Below are 21,878 nucleotides of genomic sequence, written 5' to 3'. Positions count from 1 at the left end.
ATATACGATTTAGTACAGTTTGAACGATGGTTTGTTGGGGGGTATAATCCTGACAATACTGCCCATCTAAAACATTCTTGATCACTATTTTTTACATTAATAACTGCTTTTTTATTTTGAATATCTCGTGGTAACTCAATATAAGAAGAACCGCGCAACGGATTAAATTTGTTAACATTAACATCTAGATAGTTAAATTTTACTAAACCCCACCCACTGTCTTTTCTTTCAAAGTTAGATAATTTTGTTAATATATCCTTAACCACGGACTCGAAAATTTCATCCTTATCGCTACTAGTATCAATAATATTGTTACATAGTTGGAAATCAAAAGTATTATTGATTTGTTTGCTCTCTTGTGTAAAATCGGCATTTAGAATAAAGTTAACTTTCAATGCAAAATGATTACCAAGGGAACGATCCAATAATGCAAAGATTTTATCTCTATTCTTTTGTAAAATAGTTTCAGGTGTAAAAGGTTGGTAAACTTTTTCATTAAGTAGTATTCTATAAGTGGCCACCCTATTCTTAAACGCATTCTCAATTAATTGAACATCAATCCATTCTAAGTCAGATCTTATAACATTATTTTTATGAAGATTACTGTTTAAATGATTTTTAAAATATCTTTTAGACACTAACTTTTTACATACAGAACATTCAATTTCAGCATTATTATTTGTACTTACAATGACAGAAGGGGTTGGTTTAGATGACGTTGATGATGTAGGCTCAACAGCTAGGCGACTTTTCTTAACAGATACTTCTTCTTCTTCTGTCTCTAAAACTGTAGCCGACCTTTTCAATCCACCTCCTATTTGAGAAGATCTAAAACAACGAAAACATATACATTTATAAATACTCTGATGCGAGATATAATTAAAAATATTTAAATGTTACTTCATTTATACTAACTCAAATCTTTTCGACACTGCTGACAATAGGCTTGCATCATTAAAACACCGTCAATTACATCTTCAGATACAGTTTTCTTCTTGGAATCGTTGATATAATGACCACTACATGGTGTAAAGTATGGTTTAATATCAAAATCTTCCACTAATGTAGAAGGTAACTTATTTTCTGTGTACCAGAGCCTTATACTGTTATGGAAACATTTTAAAATAAATTCTTTACTTAATTGTGCAATCTTGTCACGAGGTAAAGTGGGACCAATATGATAGTAAGTAAAAACCATTTTGGAAATGAACGTCACAAATAAGTATTACAATTATTGAAGCACGGTGGTAAAACACTGAATGATAACAATCTCAGATACCCCGTTTATATATGTGGGCTCTCCCACCTTACCATCAACGTAACAATAAGATCAAGTATCGCCTCGTTAAAAAACTATCCTATTGTTCAGCAGGTAATGGAATAATCGCTACAAGTAGAAACAAGATCCGGTCATAACAAGTTAAAACTCAACATGAAGCAGGTATTCGTTAAATGGTTTGAACATGCAGGAACATGAATATTTTAAGTGAAAATAACTTACGTCTCTCCGTGACATTGGCTCACAAGTCGGGCGGCTTCATATAACTCTTCATCTAGTTCGATTACTTCACAGAGTCTTATAAGTTCCGCATCATAAACATCACAGTTCAGAGAATCCATTGTCAAACGAGGCCGCCTCCCCACATTGAGTTTCTGCGTTAAGTAATTCAATAAAGAGTATACATTTTATAAAACAAAGAGGGTTATTACATATTAACAAATGTAGTGGACCGACTTAACACTTTTCGTCATTTTTAATGTGAAACAATGCAAAAGAATATCTTACAAGGAAATTTACTTAAATCATAAAAAGGAAAGATAAGAAATGTGAAACACTTTAACACTATCCTACTGCTATCGTTAAAAATTATATTTATCACTGTTTCTTATTATCTATAAAATATTTTACACATGTGTCCTTAGAAGCTAATTGTTTTGTAATATTATATACAATATTTCGCGTATTTTGTAATTCCAAGTCGTCTTCCAACGCAAAATACTTCAGTCTGACGTCCGCGTGCTTCCAGTGTTCCGTGGGTGGGATGTTTTTGATTGTTTGCATATCATATATCTCTATTTTAATTAAGTGAGATGAATACGCCCCATCATCTTGTCCAGATGATAAATTAGCCACGCCTTCTGGCGAACTTTTGCTTACATTCGAAGACCGTTTCAAGGTTTTACACTGCTTTTTAGGTCGTTCAAAGAAGCTGTCAATATTATTTCCAGGACGTTTCTTTGCGAGGGCTTGCTTAACTTTGAAACCAGCTGTACCTTCCTCATCGGTTGAATCACCCTGATTTTCCGGGTAGTAATAGTTCTTGAAAGTATTTTCAGAGAACTGAAACAATGAAAGACAATATTTTAAACACTATTAACAATTCTATTAATTAAATACAAAGAACACTAGACGAAACAATATTATAAAAAGGCAATATGGGTTACAGTAATTTAAAAAGAAAAACATACTCACGTCCATTGTTGGATCTGTCTATAAACACTTCACTTTTAAACGCACACTCCACTTCTCTATATACCACACTAGATACAAGGAGCTCTGGTACAGAAGGCTGCCTCTACAGGAATACTTATTCAGCCTCGACTCTCTTTGGCTTTTATACTCGTAATATGGTAGAGAGCAGGGGAACGTACCATAAATCTTGTTTCAACCAGTTCATCTTATACCTGAACGCAAACAATAAACTTTTTGTCATTTTACAATACAATAAACATCTATAATAAAGCAACTAAGTTGTTACAATAAAAAATTCAAGTCACAAGAATTACCGGTGCGTTAGTCTAAAACATGTTTACACCAGTTAATGCTTTGTTAAATATGAATACAAAGTATCATGCCTTGACATGTTCGTCGAAGGATCTCTTTACCTAAAACCCGAATTATTCAAATAAACGGAAACAATAAATATATATTATCTTTAAAAATGCACAAAAGACATTTTTATTCACATAGAATTAGCCTTAAACATGTTTTAACCGGTTCTCAGTTTCTCACGTCTTAACAAGTTTATTGAAAGTATGCATTCTCTTAAACAATACACAAGTCATAAAAAATAATAATAGACATAGGTAAGTAAATTATTCAAAGAAGGTACAATAAATAAAGCAATTAAGCAAAAACGCAACTTCACAAAATTACCGAGGTTTATTCAGATACAAAACATTGAAATATATGTAAAAAAAAAAAGTTTGATAAGATGGGAAATTAACTTTTATTAAGACGTAATCAAAAATTGACTTATTAATCATATGTACAAATTTGGTAATACAACAAAGAGATGTATGATAGAAATAGGTATAAGATATCATAAATATTCGAGAAAAAGAAAGATACGCTAGATAGGATCGTTAAGTTTAGGTATTTGGATAAACTTAAATGTAACTCAGAAGTTCTTAAGTTAAAACGTAATTATAATACATTTCATAAATACCTACATTTATAGAAATAAAAATAAAAGTAGGTGAAACTCAGTTAGGTTTCATAAAGGTAAGTCTAGACTACTTAGGTTAACTAAGAGTAGGTTTTAATTAAATTTGGTTAGGTTACGAATGGAAAAGTTAGGTATTTTAATTAGGTTAGGTTAGGTTAGAATCGCAATCCATATGATCACAAAGTTATACTAAAAATTAATTATAAAATACCTATCAGTATGAGACACAAGGAAAAGGTGTGCATGACACTGCCAGGTAGCTGGGTAGGGTAACAATGGTCTAGCGCCGAGTCCAGATCGAACAATAGAAAGGGTCGGTAATCCTTTTGTGACCGTCGTGCACAAGGTGTATTGTGTAAAGAACGTATTCTGTAAATACTAGAAGGAGGCTTCTGAGAGCGTCGAGACCCAGCGCAATGAATCTAAATGGGGGGCTATTAGTTTTTTTTTTTTTTTTTTTTTTTTTTTTTTTTTTTTTTTTTTTTTTTTTTTTTTTTTTTTAGGTTTAGCAAGACCATGGGTGGGCGGTGGTGGGGTCCTGGGAGCAGGCCCCAGACCCGGGCTGGTAACGGGGGTATCCTACTACTAGCACTAGTATATTCAATCCTTTAGTTCATCACCTTCCGTTTAATAAACGAATAAAAAGAACCAGGATTTAAGACTATGATCAAATGTAACTATTTACAGGTAGCTTTACTTCAGCAAAAAATCTGCATCAGTTTCTGCATAATATAACCTCTCTATTTCCTCTTTAAGCCACATTGTAGCACACACATTATACCTTGTTATACTCAACTTTTATGTACTAAACCTCCTTGATACTGTTAAGAGGGAAAACACCAGACATCATCAAATACAGGTTTTGATACATAAAACTTAGAAAACAGAGCGTAGCTTGGGACAATTCACAGCACGACGCGGTAATGGCGGACGATCCTCTGACAGCTCCACCCGCGCCAACTAGTGATGCGACACCGACCGTAGGGCTTGACACAGCAAGCACCACAATCGGTTATCAATACAGAGATACTCCTCTCTGATCTGAAGCCAAGGGATGACAGAGGTGCCCGTTACTCGTAACATCTCGATTCACCGGTGTATCTTCTAACGCCGTGTCTTGCGTGGGCGACGGTCGCGCGACCGTCGCCGTCGCGTCTCATACTTCCATATCGATAAGGTTTGATTTCGTATGCGTCGCATCGCCGTCGCGCGACCTTCGCGCGATCGTCGCCCACGCAAGCCACGGCGTAAATATCTCGGTGACGAATCAAGGGTCTTAGTCTTAGGGTTCTTGGTTGAGAAGAATAGTGCTTAATATGTCCTTTTGTTTTGTTGCAGGATAGCGAGTGCGCGGTCCCGGTGTTGATCGTGGTCGCGCCGTCGGGGGTCAAAGTATGCGACCCCGAGGATCAGGTAACCTGTCATTTGTTTCATATTATTATTCCCGCCTTTTGAGGTTTTACACTGGAATAAATTATCTACGTTTGTTAAGAGAGATTAAATACTGAACCATGGATGGGGATGTATATGAAATCATGGGAAAGTATAGCAACATAGTGTACAGAATTTTGTACAACATTTTCAGCGTCATTAGCGTGACTGTAAAATGATAACGACATAATAACCAAAAAAATGTTCCTCTCTCTCCGGTTAGACTTACATTTCCAAATGTACATATGATTACATAGAATAGAACAAAATGTACTTTATTTAGCATCAAGTGGGACAAATACACGATAGATACTATACAGATAGTCATACCTATAATTCTTTGATTTCCAGAGTGTGCGCATGTACCACGCGCTGCGGCGCATCTCGTTCGCGACGTGTGAGAGCGCGCGCTCGCTGTTCGCGTTCGTGGCGCGCGAGCGCGCCGAACCGCGCGCCGAACCCTACGCCGAACACGAACCTGCGCCGAGGCACTACTGCCACGCCTTCAGGACCGAGACGCCCGAAAAGGTCAGTAATTTGTGTCAGTAATTTCTGTGCTAAACGGGCTATTTTTATTACGCTCGCTGCTCGCGTTTGTGGTGCGCGAGCGCGCCGAGCCGTTCGGAGAACATGCGCCGACGCTTGAAAGGGTCAGCAGAGACATGTTTATGATCATGTTTTTCTGAGCTAAGCTAGACCAACAGCTGGATCAAGGCAGGAGCAAGGAAACGAAAGAAAATCTATCGAAACCGAAATTACCAAAACATTACGATTTAATGATACATACACAATTTAGAGTCTGTAAGCAAACTGAAACAGTTAATACAAATATTGAATATTCAGTGTTTGACTCAAAAACACGTTTAGGTACGTTTGTTTTCTAATCAACAATCTAACAATATGAAACGTATTAAGGATACATATAAAATAAGGTCTACAATCCCACGAATGTCCGGTTCCGATAAGACGCAGAAGAGTTTATTTAATATAGCTTAAATGTTCCGCTATCGCTAAACTGTACCAAGATCCATGTTAATCGTAGTGAATACAAATTGCCCTTCCTAAACAGTTTGCTCTTGTATAAACTCAGAAGCCAATTCTGTTTCAACAAAAATATATATGTACCTACATACATAGTGTTCACGAACGAACAAGAAGGCAAAATATAAATAAAGAAATGTGTCAGGTTGTTAAAGACATGCTCTCCAAGAGTCAGGCACTGCAGGCAAGGTTGGAATCCCCAATTCTTCCACAAGGTATACAATCGTTTTTGCACATGTCTTGTATCAGTCTATCATAGGAGCCAACAACTAATTACAGGACCGCGTATTTTATAAGTATACTCTGTGTCACCGAAAATCTCTTTTCGGACCAATAAACACTTATTGGTCTCAGTGTCTCTAGACGACTCAACTTTGCATTTGCAACGTTTCTCCTAAAGTAATAGACTCGCTCCAAAATAATACCGGCGTTAGGGTACCTTTCCACCAGAGATTACGTTGCTATGGATGCGTCTGATATTTACCAATCAGCTTAGTCGAACGTCGAACCCGTTCCCACCAGCGCTATGATTTGTAATGTGGAACAATGAACATGATTGGTGGATATCAAACACATCCACGTAGCGCATCTCGTGAAAAGGCACCCTTAGCGTTGAGATGGCCAAGGTCGTATCAAAATAAAATAGAACCTATAGCCAATCCGGAATAGGCCTCATGGTGCATTTCGCGCGTAAGTATCTGTTTTATTCAAATTGGCTGCAGGTATTGCCCACTGAATTCTTGTAAACCTGATTTAGGACTCGCTTGGATACTAGTAAAGTTTGCACGGTTAGTAGAGTGGATACGTTACGTCGACGTTTCTATAATGATTGAGTTAAAATATCTTAATATAATATTTAAACAAGAGAGATTTTCAGAATTTTAAATTGATTGTGGTTGGAATATGATACGAGTATGAGTATGAGAAAAACACTGTGATTCTTGTCCTAAGTCATTTAGTTTTTATATCATAATTATGTTTAGGTGTCACTTTCACACTGTGACATACTGGCTAAAGCGTGACGGATACTTTATCTACATATTAAATAACTGATAACGGCATGTACATGCCGACGTATTACGCTTCCTATTTTATCACTTATCTAATACATAGGTTTGTAGATATGGTATCCGTCACGCTTTGGCCAGTATGTCACAGTGTGAGAGTGACAGATGTCTTATCTACGTGGATAAGTGATAAAATTGGGAGCATAATACGCCGAAAGGTCTACAGATTCAATAGTTTTGGTTTTCAAGCTTAATTTTAAGCAATAGAGTAGGTACAGTTGACAGAATAAATAGTCCTATTTCAATTCAGCTGCCAGATGACAAGATAGCAAAAGTTATGTTTAAAAATCCATTGCAAGCCATAGCTGATATGGTGTTTGCAAAAAGGTATTACAAACCGCTAATCTCCTCTCATTTGCGGTCTTCTTACTTAGCTCCTAGAGATATTCATTTCTAAATACAACCGCTGAGATTCTAACTTGCCTTGTTGCCTCGAGTGTGTGCAATTCAGACTTGTGCTAACGCCAAGTCGGAGAAGTTAGCATGTGTCATGTGTGATTAGGGTTACATAACCAGATAAATAGTATGAGAGTTAACTGTTATTAAATGTTGTTACTTGTGTATTTTAATACAGAATGAAAAAAAAAAATGTCAGAATAGTATTAGATTGTCCAACAGTCGATCTTCTTTCGTGAAATTGTCTTTGTTACGTTATCGAAATTTTGTGAATAATTAAAAGGGCACTATTACCTATTTAATTTTTCTGTTTTAAAAACTAGTTTATTCGATACCCCTGGGTGTGTAGCCGAATGGGACAAACGCTCACGAAACGCTCATGAAACGAAATGCTCGTAGATGTCTACCTCTATCGCTCCTGCGTATTGGCGCGGCAGAGCCAGACTACCTTTCGCGACGTTTCGTTTTCGTTTCGCGTCGCCGAAATGCCATTCGGCTTCGACAACTGGACAGTTTCCTATTTACCATTTGATTCGCCAATTTCAATGCAGGTTGAACGCCTGTTAAATAACCACGAAGCCTATTTCCGCAACAAAGTCCTGACAAATCGCCGGCTCCTAATCACGCGGCTAATTCGGTGCTAAATCCGTGCGGTCTGGCGCAATCCCGCACGAAATTCACGCGGTTTTGGCAATTTGGCGCTGGACGGCGGTATATTGGGCAAAAATTCACAATATTTGTTCATAATTTTGTGTTACTTTAAACCTGGCTACTGTAAGTAGAAATGCATACCTAAATACTACATCAATTAAAAAATAATAACTTGAGTTCATATCGAATTCTGATGCCTGATAGCCATCAAAACCTTAGGGTATCTATTTTTAGAATGTTACATTTAAATAATGTTGTTAAGTAAGTTTAATTATTTACATTACGTGAATTATTATTACATTGTCAATTTGATTGACAGTACCAGGTTGCCTGCGCAACTTTCACTAAGACCAGTCTTCAATCAAATTGGCTAACGCAGAGTCCTTATCCAAGCATTCTCAGAATTCCGATAATTTGCGGCTTTCCGAATCAGAAGGGCCTTTATGCTGTCTTGAATCTTAAACCACTCTAGATCCCTGCCGTATTAACATGCTTCATTTGCCATAGAAGTCACTTTGACGCTTACTGTGAAAAGGTTCTACAGTGGCCCAAGAGTTAAATTGACTGTAAAATACGGACGTTTTCATACGAAATTAAAGGAGAAATTCGTCTTTATTGCAGATGAAGCATAAGGAGCTGTTAGGTATGGAACGCCGCACGGAGACGGTCAAATCGTGACGCGTCCCGCGACGCAAGCGCATCAAATCGATTGCTTTTGATGTCGCCCTTCAATTGCTATCCATGCTTTGTGTGTTTTTGTAGTTATTGGTCGGAATCTGTAGTTATTACTAAACAATATTATTGATTGGTCATTAAAACAAAAAATAAATATTGATAGTGACATTAGTGACCATTGGCCTTTTAAGTACCTGATTCTTGAATTGCACCTAGAGGATCTTTATTAATTTTGAGTCTCTTCTTCCTCCTACCCTTATCCCACGTTATGTGGGGTCGGTACAACTTGTCTTCTTCCTCTTTCATTCTTCTCTATCTTTTGTAATAACAGCACTCACTTCATTCTTTCTCATATCTTCTATCACATGATCCATCTATCCTTGTCTGGATTTACTTACCCCTCCCGCTCCATCCCCCAACATTTATCTCTAAACTTATTTTGCCTATATGATATTCATGCCTTCTTTACTAACTTTGGGTATTGAGAATTTATTTTCCGCCAAATGTATCTGTGTTCTGATTTTCTTATTCTTCACGAGACGAGATAAAACAATGTTAATGCCAATAAGCCGATAAAAATGAAGTAATTCTTCTCCAACGATCGATGGCTACTAATTAATGTATCTTGCCCGTGATCGAAGCGTAGAAAGCTTTTTGGTAGCCGTTCAGTTCGCGAATTGCATCGGTATGCGACTTTCGTGTGCGCGTGACCTTGCGCGGCGCGCTGGGAGGGGGAGGGAGGGAGGGTATTCCGAGGGAAGATTGTTATAGAAAGCACTTAGATTGTCTAATGTAGAGCGCTTTGGAGAACTTCAAAGGCGAGTTAGTAATTTGAAAATTGGAAAGAAAACCAACGCACCCTGCGTTGAGGTAATTTAGAAGCACAGAAAAGCTCGGGTAACTTCGAAAGGAGAATCTTGATATGATGGAAATAATGAAGATTTTATGTGACTTTCGAAATTAGATGATTCGATCGAAATTACCCCAATTCACCCTACTTCATACTTTAGCAACACTTGCGCTATTTTTTAACTTCTTGGGCAAGGCAAGTAAGGCATTTTACTGACTGTTATATATAAGTATCTAGTCTTGAACCATTTACAAAATTACCCGGCCTTCCCAGGCTATCTCAATTTTAAAATATCAAGAAAACTGTAAACGCAGCACAGTTATAGCTAATATTCGTTTCAAAATGAGAGTAGGGTACTCGTAAAAAAGCTTAAAACCTTTGAAGGATAAAGGCCTTTACAAAGTTTATGGACTCTGTCTGATCCAATAAAAATGAATAAACTTTTCCAAAGTTGCATAACAAACTTGCAGCTTGCAACAACTGCAGAAATACCACCAAAGGTCACATTATATCATTTGTATATCCAAGTTCATCGACCTTATAAATTAAAAAAATAGCAATACACAGGTGCTCGTGTTACCATTGTGCGCGGGCGCAAGCATGAAGGCTCGGAACGAGTTTGTGTCGCCTTGCTTACTTTGCTCAAATGCTCAGTTAGCTTCCAACCGTCGGAGCGGACGGACGTACTGCGTGATCGCGAGTGTCAGTTCCATAGGTGGTGTTTTGTTCAGTGATAAATGTAGTGCTACCATGTTTACTTACCGTGGGAGCTAGCTCTGGTATGCGGCCTTTTGTGTGAGTGGGAATGTTAATTGTTAACCCTTTTAATGTATAATTTATTAATGGTTTATCATTTTCGGTTTGCGTGTTTTTTGCTTTGTCCATTCATGAATAAATGGAATTTGATAAACGAGTTCGGAGAGGAATGCTTTAGAGTGTCCGACGTTTTTTCTTGTATCTACATCTCATTTTTACAAAATATTGTTTCAGTGTATCGGTAGAACACAGAAATTCAGACTTGCCTGATCAAATCTACCAACAAATAAAAATTACACATTATTAGTTTTAAAGTATTATATAGCCGCAAATACACAACTGAAGGTATATCTGAGGCCTGAACCTCAAGCCAGGCACTCACAGGTTCGGTTAGTACTAAAACTTTGCAATTATCTAACCTTCGGCAAAAGCAGGATACAGCTATAAGTTAGACTGAGAAAGTAACCTATAAAAACTATTGCCATCTCGTTCTAGTAGATATCTGTTTCCTTCTCTTGCCAGACGCAATAGGTGCTAGGTCAGACCGCAGACAGAATGTTGCAGGCATTCTCTGAATGCTTTGAGTTGCAACAACTGGTCAAGTAGCAAAAACGGTTCTTATTCAAGGGCTATTGTAGATTTATGTTGTATGAATACTAAAGATTCAACATTGAGTAATTATCCTATTCAATAGAACCAAGTTTTGCAATTAAAGTTTTTGCGACATCAATAATAACGTACATCATTTAAGCATGATGAAGAAGTTAACAATGAAATTAACCATGAACTGACAAAAACAAAACCAAGTCGAGGTTCACAAAAAAGGTCTCCCACAAAATAGATAAGATTAAGATCTCAACCACCTATATGCACATAAGATTTGTCTGGTGGTGAGACAAATCATTCCCTGATAGAAGCTAGATAATGTCTTAAGGTTCTTCTTCTTATAAGTTTCACTTCCCCTAGTATGATGTTCGAGATTACATTATGTCATTAACATATTTTATACAATATTCATTGTATCAGAATACTTAACAAAATAATGTCTGAAACTTTCTTCACTTTCTTCCCAACATTAAAAACAACTTACGCAGAACCGCTCGGAGCTTTCCGAAAGGAAGTAATTACAATACGTGACAAGCGTGGCCCCCTTCTTGTGTATGGTTAATTTGTGCATGACCTTACCACGAACCTGCATCGAAAACTACCCTTATTGCAGTGTCTGTAAAGACTACCAAGTGTGGGAATAACAAATAGGGGGACACGTGTTAATTAGAACTCCATTTGTTTTGTTAATCATCATCAACTTTAGAAACAAAGTTTTAGAATACGTTACTGGATACACAGAAAATGACATCCATTGTATAGAGAAAGACATAACATGCATACATTTTCCATGACAATTTTCTATTAAGTATAACCACAAAATTAAAATTTTGAAAGAACCTCCGACCGCGACATAGTAGAGCGATTTTCATGAAACATGGCTAAGAACACTCCCGACTAACTCAGCTTTCAGACAAAAAAAAAACGAAATCTAGCTCAGTTCATCCGTTCGGGAGCTACGATGCCACAGACAGACACTCACACAGACAGACGAACAGACAGACAGACAGACACGTCAAACTTATAACACCCCGTTGATTTTGCGTCGGGGGTTAAAAAAAACCTAAAACGTCAATAACTCTCCTGAGTTACAGGCTCAGGAATAGAAAAAAAGAAAACATAAAAAAAGAGACTAAAAATAAATTGCCAGATATGTTTCCGTGTTAGTTAAAAGGCTATAAAAAAGGATAGGTTCGGGTGGTCGGATCTACCTGATCCTACTGCTCTTTTAATTATGGCTCGCTCGACCACTGGATTTGGCTTTGGTTTACTTTCGGCATGTTTAATTTTTTTGGATTTTACGATTTGACAATGAGGCGTATTGTTCATTTAATGGTTTGAGTACATATTTGCAAAGTAAGCTGGGCCAGATTAACAAAATTCCTATACAATGTTAGAAAGTATATGTTTTTATTTTATGATGGGTCGTACCTACTCGTGGCACTTGGAGTAATTTGTGTTGCATATTTTTTGTTAGAAAATACTCGTGTGCGTGTATAATTTCAAATAAATATGTACGGTCAGCCAAGAAAGTGGTTTACCACTTCGACTCTATTTTAAACACATAAGGTCGAAAAGTGATAAATAACTTTTTTGGCTGACTGTACCTAGTTTCAAATCACATTTTAAGGTTTCCAACCTTTGTAGGTTTGCCTCTTTCTACTTAACAATAGTCTGACACTCAATCTTTACTAAAATAATATATCTGATACATTCCGAATACCTAGTTTCTTGCCAGTATCTGTTTACGCAGGTATTTGAATAGTACGTAGATTATCCACTCCGTAAGCCGGTCCTAAGTCCTTATTAAGTTATTATTTTACGGTACAATTAATCATTTATTTTTCTCATTCATCAACATCATTATGCCTTTCTTAGTTAATTAAAAGGCGCATCCCTTTCAGCGCGTGTCTAAAGACAACCACCGTCGTCCCCTGGTCCCCTGGTACCAAACCCATTGTCTCCACACAATGTCTGTCTGTCTCGTGGTCAGATGGACATTTCATTCAGACCCTTTGTTTGAGGCTTTCGCGATATTACTGTTCATTGACAGGGATTGAAACAATGACTTGTTTTGTTGATTATTTTGTGTTCATTGACAGAGCTTGGATCTTTTGTTTGTGCAGGAAACCCACATGCTCAAGCCTGTAATAAATAGTACTGGACAAAAGTACACACACACAAGTACAGTGTCCGTGTCACTAGTCTTCTGAAGGCAGTAAAAGTAAAGATATGTCTTAGATGACATGTAAATAATTGCCGATCAAATCGAAGCTGAGATAAACAATAATGTTTTGATTGTGATTTCAGCTTTCAAAGTTGTTAAAAAACAGACATCAGCAAAAAATATGCCAAAACAACTTTAAATGCTGTAAGAGAAAGAGGATCACTTCATTAGTTCTCGTATCGTGGTTTGCAATCAACATGCAGAAAACAACCATAAATTGTTCATACATGAAAGTCACCTAACTCTATAAGAACATCATAAAAAAAAACATCTTTATTTCAGACCAAGGTCCATACAGTGAGCAAATACATTTTTAAAAACTTATTCTAATTCTAATTCTGATTGATATAGGTACAATAAGAACGATACAGGAGGAAAACAAGGCCGCCATGAGAATACTTTAAGATAATAGCCCATAACTGTATTCAATGCTCTAAACCATAAACAATATCGGTTAGAAGCGGCGGTATGCAAAGCATGAAGTTCTCTTGAGAACTAAGCTATACAAACAAACTACATATACACATTACACATCAAGCAGCCACTATCAAACTGGTTCTAGTGCAAGAAGAGACAAAATAGGTAGCTAATAAACTACATTTCAAGAAGGAAACATTTTTTAAATATTTTTTTACAATGCACCAACAACGCATGGATGATTTTTTTGACATGGGCAAAATTATCATTGTTGAATTTGGCACATATCTGCAACGAGAGTAAACACGAAACTTAAAAAAAAACTTTTTAGGTATTTTTTTACAGTTCGGTTACGACAAAGAAAATAAGGCCTCCAGCGCTCACTATTACCATCGACCCGGCAATTAGAGAGTTATCCTTCAGGATTAGGCACGCGTCTTCAGGAATGCTAATTTCGTAACTTGCTAAGTCGTTCTAAGTATATTGAAATATCCTCTTATAAGTTAATAGTTTTTGCCCTCGGCTTCGCTGCCGTGTCACGCCTATCTCATGTAATTCGAAAAACATAGTTTTGAGTAAAATCAGTTTAAAGTTTTTTTTGGTAATTCGATCTGCATTCAATACTGGTGTGGAAATATAAAGAAAAAACTACACAGTTACATTGTAGTAAGTGTAATGCTGATGTAGATGCACAAAAAAAACATATTTTTTGGATATATTTAAAATTATAGGCTATATAGTAGTTAGGCACGACAGGCTCCCCATACAAAGTCTGTTTTGCGACGTCTTGTAACTCAAGTTACAGTAGTTTGGCACGACACGTTAACTAAAATATTTTTCTCAGTTGGCTTAGATACAAGTTTATTGTTGTAGTAATGTTGTAATTCAATCAATTAATAATTATACATCGTGTTTTTTTCGTTTCCCGTTAAATTCAACACATAGTTAGGCCCATTAACAGAAAACACGCAGTATATAAAAAATAAATTATTTTTCGTTTTCATACATAATAAATTAATTAATTCGTGTTAATTGTCTGACCGCACATGTCAAAACAAATAACATTAGAAAGTGGTAAATGTTGAACCACCCGTGTTCAGTAATTTAATTATTTTTTGTGAATAAGAGTTAACACAGCAGTTTTTTAAAAAAATGTATTTGACCTAATAAACAAACCTTCCCTTAAAGTTGTCGGAATTCAATAAAAGCACGTTGTATATAGTATTTGAATGTTTGATCAGATAACTATATAGGTATGTAATCTAGATCACATCTAGATCTAGCCTTAATATGATGTTAAATTTATATTTATTACGTTCTTATAAATTACGGCATAAACTTAACAAAGGATTGTACTACTGACCTAAATTGTAGATAAACAATGCACCTTTTTTGTTAGCAGGTTGACCCAAATCTTTTGTTATCTATCCGTACTATTGTTTAGCGAAATATGGGTCAGTGACCTCCTTATTACTACTGGCCTAGTAACCCACATTCAACAATACAATGGGATGGATAGATAATAAAGAAAGGAGCAATGACTCGTAAGCTGTTGCATTTTTTGTCCTGTTCCAGTTTTTGTTTGCATGTTCTCTTGCTTAGCTAACAATACACAATGTAGGTTAGTTCTTTACAATTTAGGTCAAGTAATCCTTTGTTTAGTGCATACCTTAAAATTTAGGTGCAGGTAAGGAACGTAATTGCGCTTGTATGCCGGCCGTGAAAAGGTACCATTCTGTCGGTTCTCGGTACAACGAGCCGTTTATTATAAAATAAAGATTAGTATAGAAATGACTCTTAACACCCGACACACCATTCTGTTGGCTTCTAAATACAAGGACAATATATGTTAAATATGGCTATGACTTGAGTTATTGCCTGAGCTATAGATGCAGTGTTCTCAGTACAGTTTTCTATGTCTGTGTATAAAGGCAAAGTCTTCTATGACTGCCTGCCTATAATATAAGACTAAGTCTGTCGTGCCTAAGTACTGTAACTGAGTTCCAATTTGCTCGATGCGTAAAAGGCGTGTCGTGGCTATCTACTGTAACTGTTAGTTACGGGAGATAGCCACAGCTCACTAGTTTAGGCAAAACGGAGTTACACGAGATTTAGTGACAAGACTCATAAAATGAGGAATTAAACTTGTTAAGAGATTTATGACATAGGTTTTTTTTCACTTGGTAGGTAAAGACTTTCATAAAAAAACACGAATTAAACTTGTTACTTTCCCGTATATCATGTAACTCAAGGACATTACAAATGACATACCAAGTATGACTAATAACGGCAATTTTATCTGCCACAATAAAAAGGAATTAAGACACAAGCAGCAACATCATAAAAATTCAGAAATCTAGCAAGTTAAAAGTATGAATAAATCAATATGAAGCAAACCTAGAGTAGTTTTACAATTACAGAAATTGTACCAATTAAACCAAACGTTCGCTTGGCTATGTAATATAAATAAGTCAGTTAATTTCAAACATCAAATCTAACTTAAACTCTTAATATCAACGCTGTGTCTGTAAAGTTTCACCAGCGATGTTGTATAAGATGGCCAGGGCAGTAAAATTACCGCTAATTACACTGTAATGTTACACCGAAATGTGATAATCACTGCGATTGAGCTTCCCCGAACACAGGCTCCGGCAATTAATGTGGAAAAAGTTATTCCGAATATGCGTCGGTAAAAGTTGGCGCGATTGTATCGGTTTGTACTCCAGTGGATGGAGGACAGGGCCAGGCCAGTGAGAAGAAGGTTGGCCAAAGAGAGTATTAGGCAATTTTTTAATGTCAAATATTTAAAAATCTGTGGCGACCCTAAAAATATCTGGAACATATTGAAGAAAGGTACAACTCATGTCATATCTGTTTATGGCTGTTGATGTCCAGTCGTTGGGTTTTGTTGTAATGAAGATGAACCTAAGTTTTTGCAACTTCAAATATAAATATTGATGCGTCTCAAAATATGGCCCCATCTATTGAGACGCTAGAATTGTTTTCCGAAATTTATATTTACGATTTCAATATTATGCTAAAATGTTGTCACCTAGTGTTACTCTACGTAGCATCATTTGTAAGCCTATTCATCAGTTTCCAATCATATGTTTGTTTATTTACACATTTATATTTTGATTGTTTACATTCACAGGACGAGTGTACTATGATATGACACCAGCAAGATCAACATTATCTGAACTTCCTATCATGTTGATTTGATAAACACTAATTTACTATTGTCTTGCAAGTCCATAAGGAAAAGACAAACAAAACATGAATGCAATGTGTTGTGTAAACATAGTAACACACTATCATATCGCACTCGCTGGTAACTGACGTTTCATAAAAGATATTGCTAATCCTATTATACATAGTTCATAAGGTCGTTTGTCGGTGTAGACTTGTAGAGTAAATAGTTCGGTTGAAGTCCTTCTTGACTGGAGTATGCAAAGTTTTCGGGCAGTCAGATCCGAGCGGTATTTTCGGCGATCGGTATTCGTTGGAATGAATTAGCGGATTTTCGCAGTCGTAAATAACACCCAGGACTTCAAGTCTTCGAGGCCAAGTGGATTACAAAGTGGAGATAAATTTCAGTCAGTTCCATGTTGGGATTTAAAATTAAATTTAAAGAAGAAAAGTCATAATTTTCAAATCAGATTTAAATCATAAAAGTTTATCTCAAGACTGAGACAAAAACTTTATTTCTCATGAACACTGTTTTTAGACTTATTTCTTTATCATACCGTTGCTTTAAGATTTTTTTAAACTCTTAGATATCAATGATATGTAAAACTTTTGACCCGAACACCAAAACTTTTCCCACAACCTGAAATCACCTGGTACCCACAAATCGGTCCCAGCGTCCTTCGCTGACAGATACGAGTTGCCGCCATTTCTCTCCGACGATTGAACGGTGGTCCCACCGGCCGCTAATTGTGCTCAGGAATGCTTGCAAGGTGAAAGGTTAGCAGAGACTGTGGCCGCGTAATTGCCTTCGACGACGTTGTGAAGTTTTTCATTGTGAAGGAGTGTGGTAAATTTGTAAAATATTACCGGCAGTTTTTTTTAGTTTCGTGGATTCAAAAACGATTCAAAATCATTTCGTACTATACTATGCTACACTTAAATTTTTGGCAGATTGCGTTAAAGCAAAAAAAAAACACTGAAATATCGTAACTCTGTTAAATAAAACCCTATTATACAACGTTCCAAAATTAATATGTTGGCTATTGTACCTACTGTGTCGGATCGGGTCAATGTTTTGGTGCTTAACATAAAATGTTTACCTGATACTACAATAAACATTATTTCAGCAAACATGCAATTACAAAGCAAGCAATACAGCAAATGTAATTTAAACTACAATTTAAATGCTATCAGAACCCAAACCACAAACTCTAGTAAAATTAAGCTACAAGCTCGTTAAATTCCTCGCCCGGAGTAAGCGTTACAAATTGTGTTTATTTATTTACCTAAAACTACTTTTACACATTTTTGCACCTTGTACCATCGCTATAAAGGGTAAAAGTGTATAGATATTTTTGTCGTGGACTGCCAGCAGGGAACCGGATATTTACACGGCAGTAAAGGGTATTTTTACCGTCTTTGATCCCGGTTTATAGATATCTTCCCGGCAATTATATGTGGACGCACCGGTTTGACCGCCGATTAGTGTTTGGTGATTAATACAGTTCGATTCCCTTTTCTTAGTTTGATAACACACTTAATGTTGGACGTTAATAGTGTTACTATTTTAAGAGGTAAACATTTGTTGGCGACAGCTGGCGCGATGCCGCTCAAGACCGAGCAAAGAGACTTCTCTTGTGTTGGACGCCAAAACTCATTTTGGGTTATCGCGCCAGCTGAGTAAAGTTTTGACAGACTTACTCATTGACAGAACTCTGTCATAGCTCAATATTGTATTTTTTTTTATATTGAGCAGGTTCCTGGATGGTTTATACTTATAAATTACAAATTATCTAATATGACACTTTCCCAAACCATCCTTACCAAAACATCGACCGTCCCTCAAATTTGATTCGGAATTCCACGATATATCCTCATCCGAAATACTTTTATGAGCAACCCTCGCCCGGCGCCCGGCCCATCGAATCCGCGCCATTTTTTACCGACTTCCATTCCGATTCAAATAGGACAATGCGTTTAACGGAACGGCTGGGTTTCCTTGCTGATAAACACTGGATTGGGTTCTGCGGAATTGGGTTGCTAAGATAAGTGGGTCATAGTCATGCTACAGATATAGCCTCAGTTTTGAGAGGTCCGAGCAAAACTGTTCGCGGCCGTATGAGATCAGTTCCGTGTTGCAAATGTATTTTTTGAGCCCGAAAACTGCCTTAACTAAAGAAATGACATTTCTATTGCTGTGTTAATTGCCAATCTTCTTGATAAAAAAATAAAAACGATTTTAATGTTCTAATTGAGATAAGAATGCAACGCTGATAAAGTTACTAATTTGGATACATCCGATTCGAACCCGTATACTTGGTTTGGGAGTATCACATTGTACTTGTCGCTAAAATACCAATGCTTAATCCAAATTCCTTGATATCATGTTATTTATATTAATTATTAATAACTTTGATTAAAACATTCCAATCTTCGAGAGAGATTCCAACAGAGACCAACCACGCAAAAGGTCAATTCCCCATGACCCGCTTTCCATTCAACGGACAGGAGTCTTTTATTGAAAACCCATCTTAATACTGCATCGGCTTTGTCCTCGGCGACGGCAGCAGCGGGTTGGCGCGCAAATATTTTATTATCTCCAATCGGGAGGCGCTTGGCATTCCGGTCCGCACCAGATATAAATTTCGCTCGTGCCGTGGATGGCCGAATAATATGGAAAGAGTTGGGTGTGTGGCAATTTAAAAGACCTAAGTCAATCCAACTTTATACGAGTGACACATCTTTTGAAATGAGCTGGAATTTATCATTTCGGTTACAAGTCGCGTATCTGATGGTGTATTGGGTTATTATTCAACGCAGTACAAATCGTAGCTTTATTATCCGTATGTTTGATACGAGTGTGTAATTCGATTACACGTTTTATGAGTGTTGAGTGGGAAAAGTCGATCTTTTATTAATGAAGACAGTAAACACAGAAGTTACGAAATGGGTAAACGGTTTAGTCGATATAACCATGGGATTCATTGGAAGATTCAAAACAATGTCACTTGTGATTTGTTTTGTAATTTACTTTAGTCAAGGTCTCCATTCTTAGTGTACCAAGATAAACAAAAAGTGATAGAACAACCAAGTTTATATTTACATGTTTGGAAATGTGTTTAAAAAAAATAAACAACTATAGATGTTTAGTCCCAGATCATTGAAAATGCAACAAATGCGGACTATAGAGTCATAAGCAGCATCAATAGGAGAGGATGAAACAACGCATCAAAAGTATCTGATATCCTGGATAACTTTTATAAATATGTACCTATAAATAAATCTGTATAGTTCTCGGTAAGAATATTCCCCTTTTTGATCAGCCGTTATTGAATGGTAGTTATACCTCTGTTTTGATTCTTCTGTAGCGTTATTTGTCCCGCTACTTTCTTGCTTACTGTCTTGTACAACCATCTGTTTTCTGCATCTCCGTTTAAAAAAATATGTCGTCTCGCCGCGCAGACTTTTATTATTTATACTCCTTTCTCCGTCATGTACTCGTATGTTAATCGCGCGATTGATATATTGCCTGCGCGGCTGATCGTGACAATGTGTTGTGACTTTAAAATTTAATGTCAACGATGTGACCTTGTTTCTGATGTTATGAACTACTGATGTTTGGAGCTCTTGCTGCTTTAGGACCTCAATTAATACTACTTCAAGTGGGTGCATGAAGACTAATTGTCCTAAATTAATGTTGTGTTGTTATTGTTTAGCCAAAGTATGTGTTCCGTCGAGGAACAGAGATTTTTAGTTTTAATTTCTTTTCTTGATATAGTTAAATAGTTATTTCATTTTCATACATACAAGGCAACACAATTTAGAAAGAATACTTTTTCCGTGTATATGTAGCACAGTTTTTTGAAGCTGGCAATTACAGAAGTCCCAAAGCGACTTTCCGGTGCGCCACCACCACGCCACCTGGCGGGTGTAAGAAAAAACTCTCTCTTCGACCGTGCGAGCGCCATGATCTGCGCTCCCGTTATTACGAATTAAAAATAGTTATCGGTGCACCGGCGCGACACAAACGTGAAAATTGACATTTTAAGTGATATTCCGACCAGTGACCTAAGCTTCCGTTTATATGTGACAATCGTTTTAGTGTGAGGATTTTCCCAAAGTGTTTCCACGTGGCCCCACAAGCGCCTCTGGACAAATGTAAGTAGCCTCACCAATTAAACGCCGCTACATATAGTTTTTTGATCCGTTCGATCCGGATTTTTCTTTCTCACGTTGTGTTGCCCGTGTATTTTGCGGTATTACGTACCCATCATTCCAATTACATACGTTTGTAGTTCAATTTTTCATTGTAATTTCCGCCATCTTTGCTCACGGCAAAATGGTACCGAATCCTACAGACGGTGTCGAAACCGACACATCGTGTATGACACAAGATGTATTCGAGCGAGATCTAATTCTCGACGAATTAAAACGAACATTACAGTTCGCAGCAACGAATATAGAACAATTTCGTTCAAGAACTTCCGATTTAACAGCGCACCAGCGAAAGTTTACCAAAATTCAAACTAAGATCGAAAAGGCATTAATTAAGTCTAATAGCTTCAACAAAGAAGCCAACATTAAGATTCGAAATGATTTCAACGATTTATATTACGCGATAGTTACGCATTTAAATAACCTAAAGGAGGTAGATGTAGAAAAGCGGCGAGCGAGCCGCATTCCTGTGCCTAGCCAACACGACACGTTTATGAACGACCGTCGAAACTTGCCTAAATTGTCGCTTCCTGAATTTCACGGTGAACCTACTGGCTGGCCCGCCTTTTTCGACTTATTTCAATCGTTGGTCCACAACAACAATGCCTACACTGACGCGGAAAAGTTTAGGTATTTACTACTTTCGGTTAAAAACGAACCATTTAATTTAATTAAATCAATTCCCATAACGGAAAGTAATTATTCAATTGCGATCGATGTTCTAAAATCCCGTTATGACAACAAACGCATTATTGCGTCACAACATCTAGATAAATTATTCGATATCGATTCTTGTTCCGCGCGCTCATCAGTTGTTGCTATGCGAAATTTGCTTAATGTTTACCACGAAAATATTAAAGCACTTGAAGTTTTGGAGTTTCCGGTTAAAGAATGGGACTTCGTTCTGT

The 21,878-nt window shown here is 36.9% G+C and overlaps 1 protein-coding gene across 3 annotated transcripts in view; it reads left to right on the top strand.

The window, feature by feature from the left end:
* The window catches only part of LOC125224804 (SH2 domain-containing protein 5-like), a 212,853-nt gene that overhangs the window by 132,446 nt on the left and 58,529 nt on the right, over positions 1–21,878 (top strand). For all 3 annotated transcript variants that reach the window (XM_048128265.1, XM_048128264.1, XM_048128266.1), the window contains 2 exons: positions 4,788–4,862; positions 5,232–5,408. In XM_048128265.1, the coding sequence (XP_047984222.1) occupies positions 4,788–4,862; positions 5,232–5,408 (252 nt within the window). The remainder of the gene's footprint in view (positions 1–4,787; positions 4,863–5,231; positions 5,409–21,878) is intronic.

This window comes from Leguminivora glycinivorella, chromosome 3 (assembly GCF_023078275.1).
Source record: "Leguminivora glycinivorella isolate SPB_JAAS2020 chromosome 3, LegGlyc_1.1, whole genome shotgun sequence".
Classification (NCBI taxonomy): Eukaryota; Metazoa; Arthropoda; class Insecta; order Lepidoptera; family Tortricidae; genus Leguminivora; species Leguminivora glycinivorella.
The sequence above is the reverse complement of the archived record's forward strand: the minus strand, read 5'-3'. Positions and strand labels throughout refer to the sequence as shown.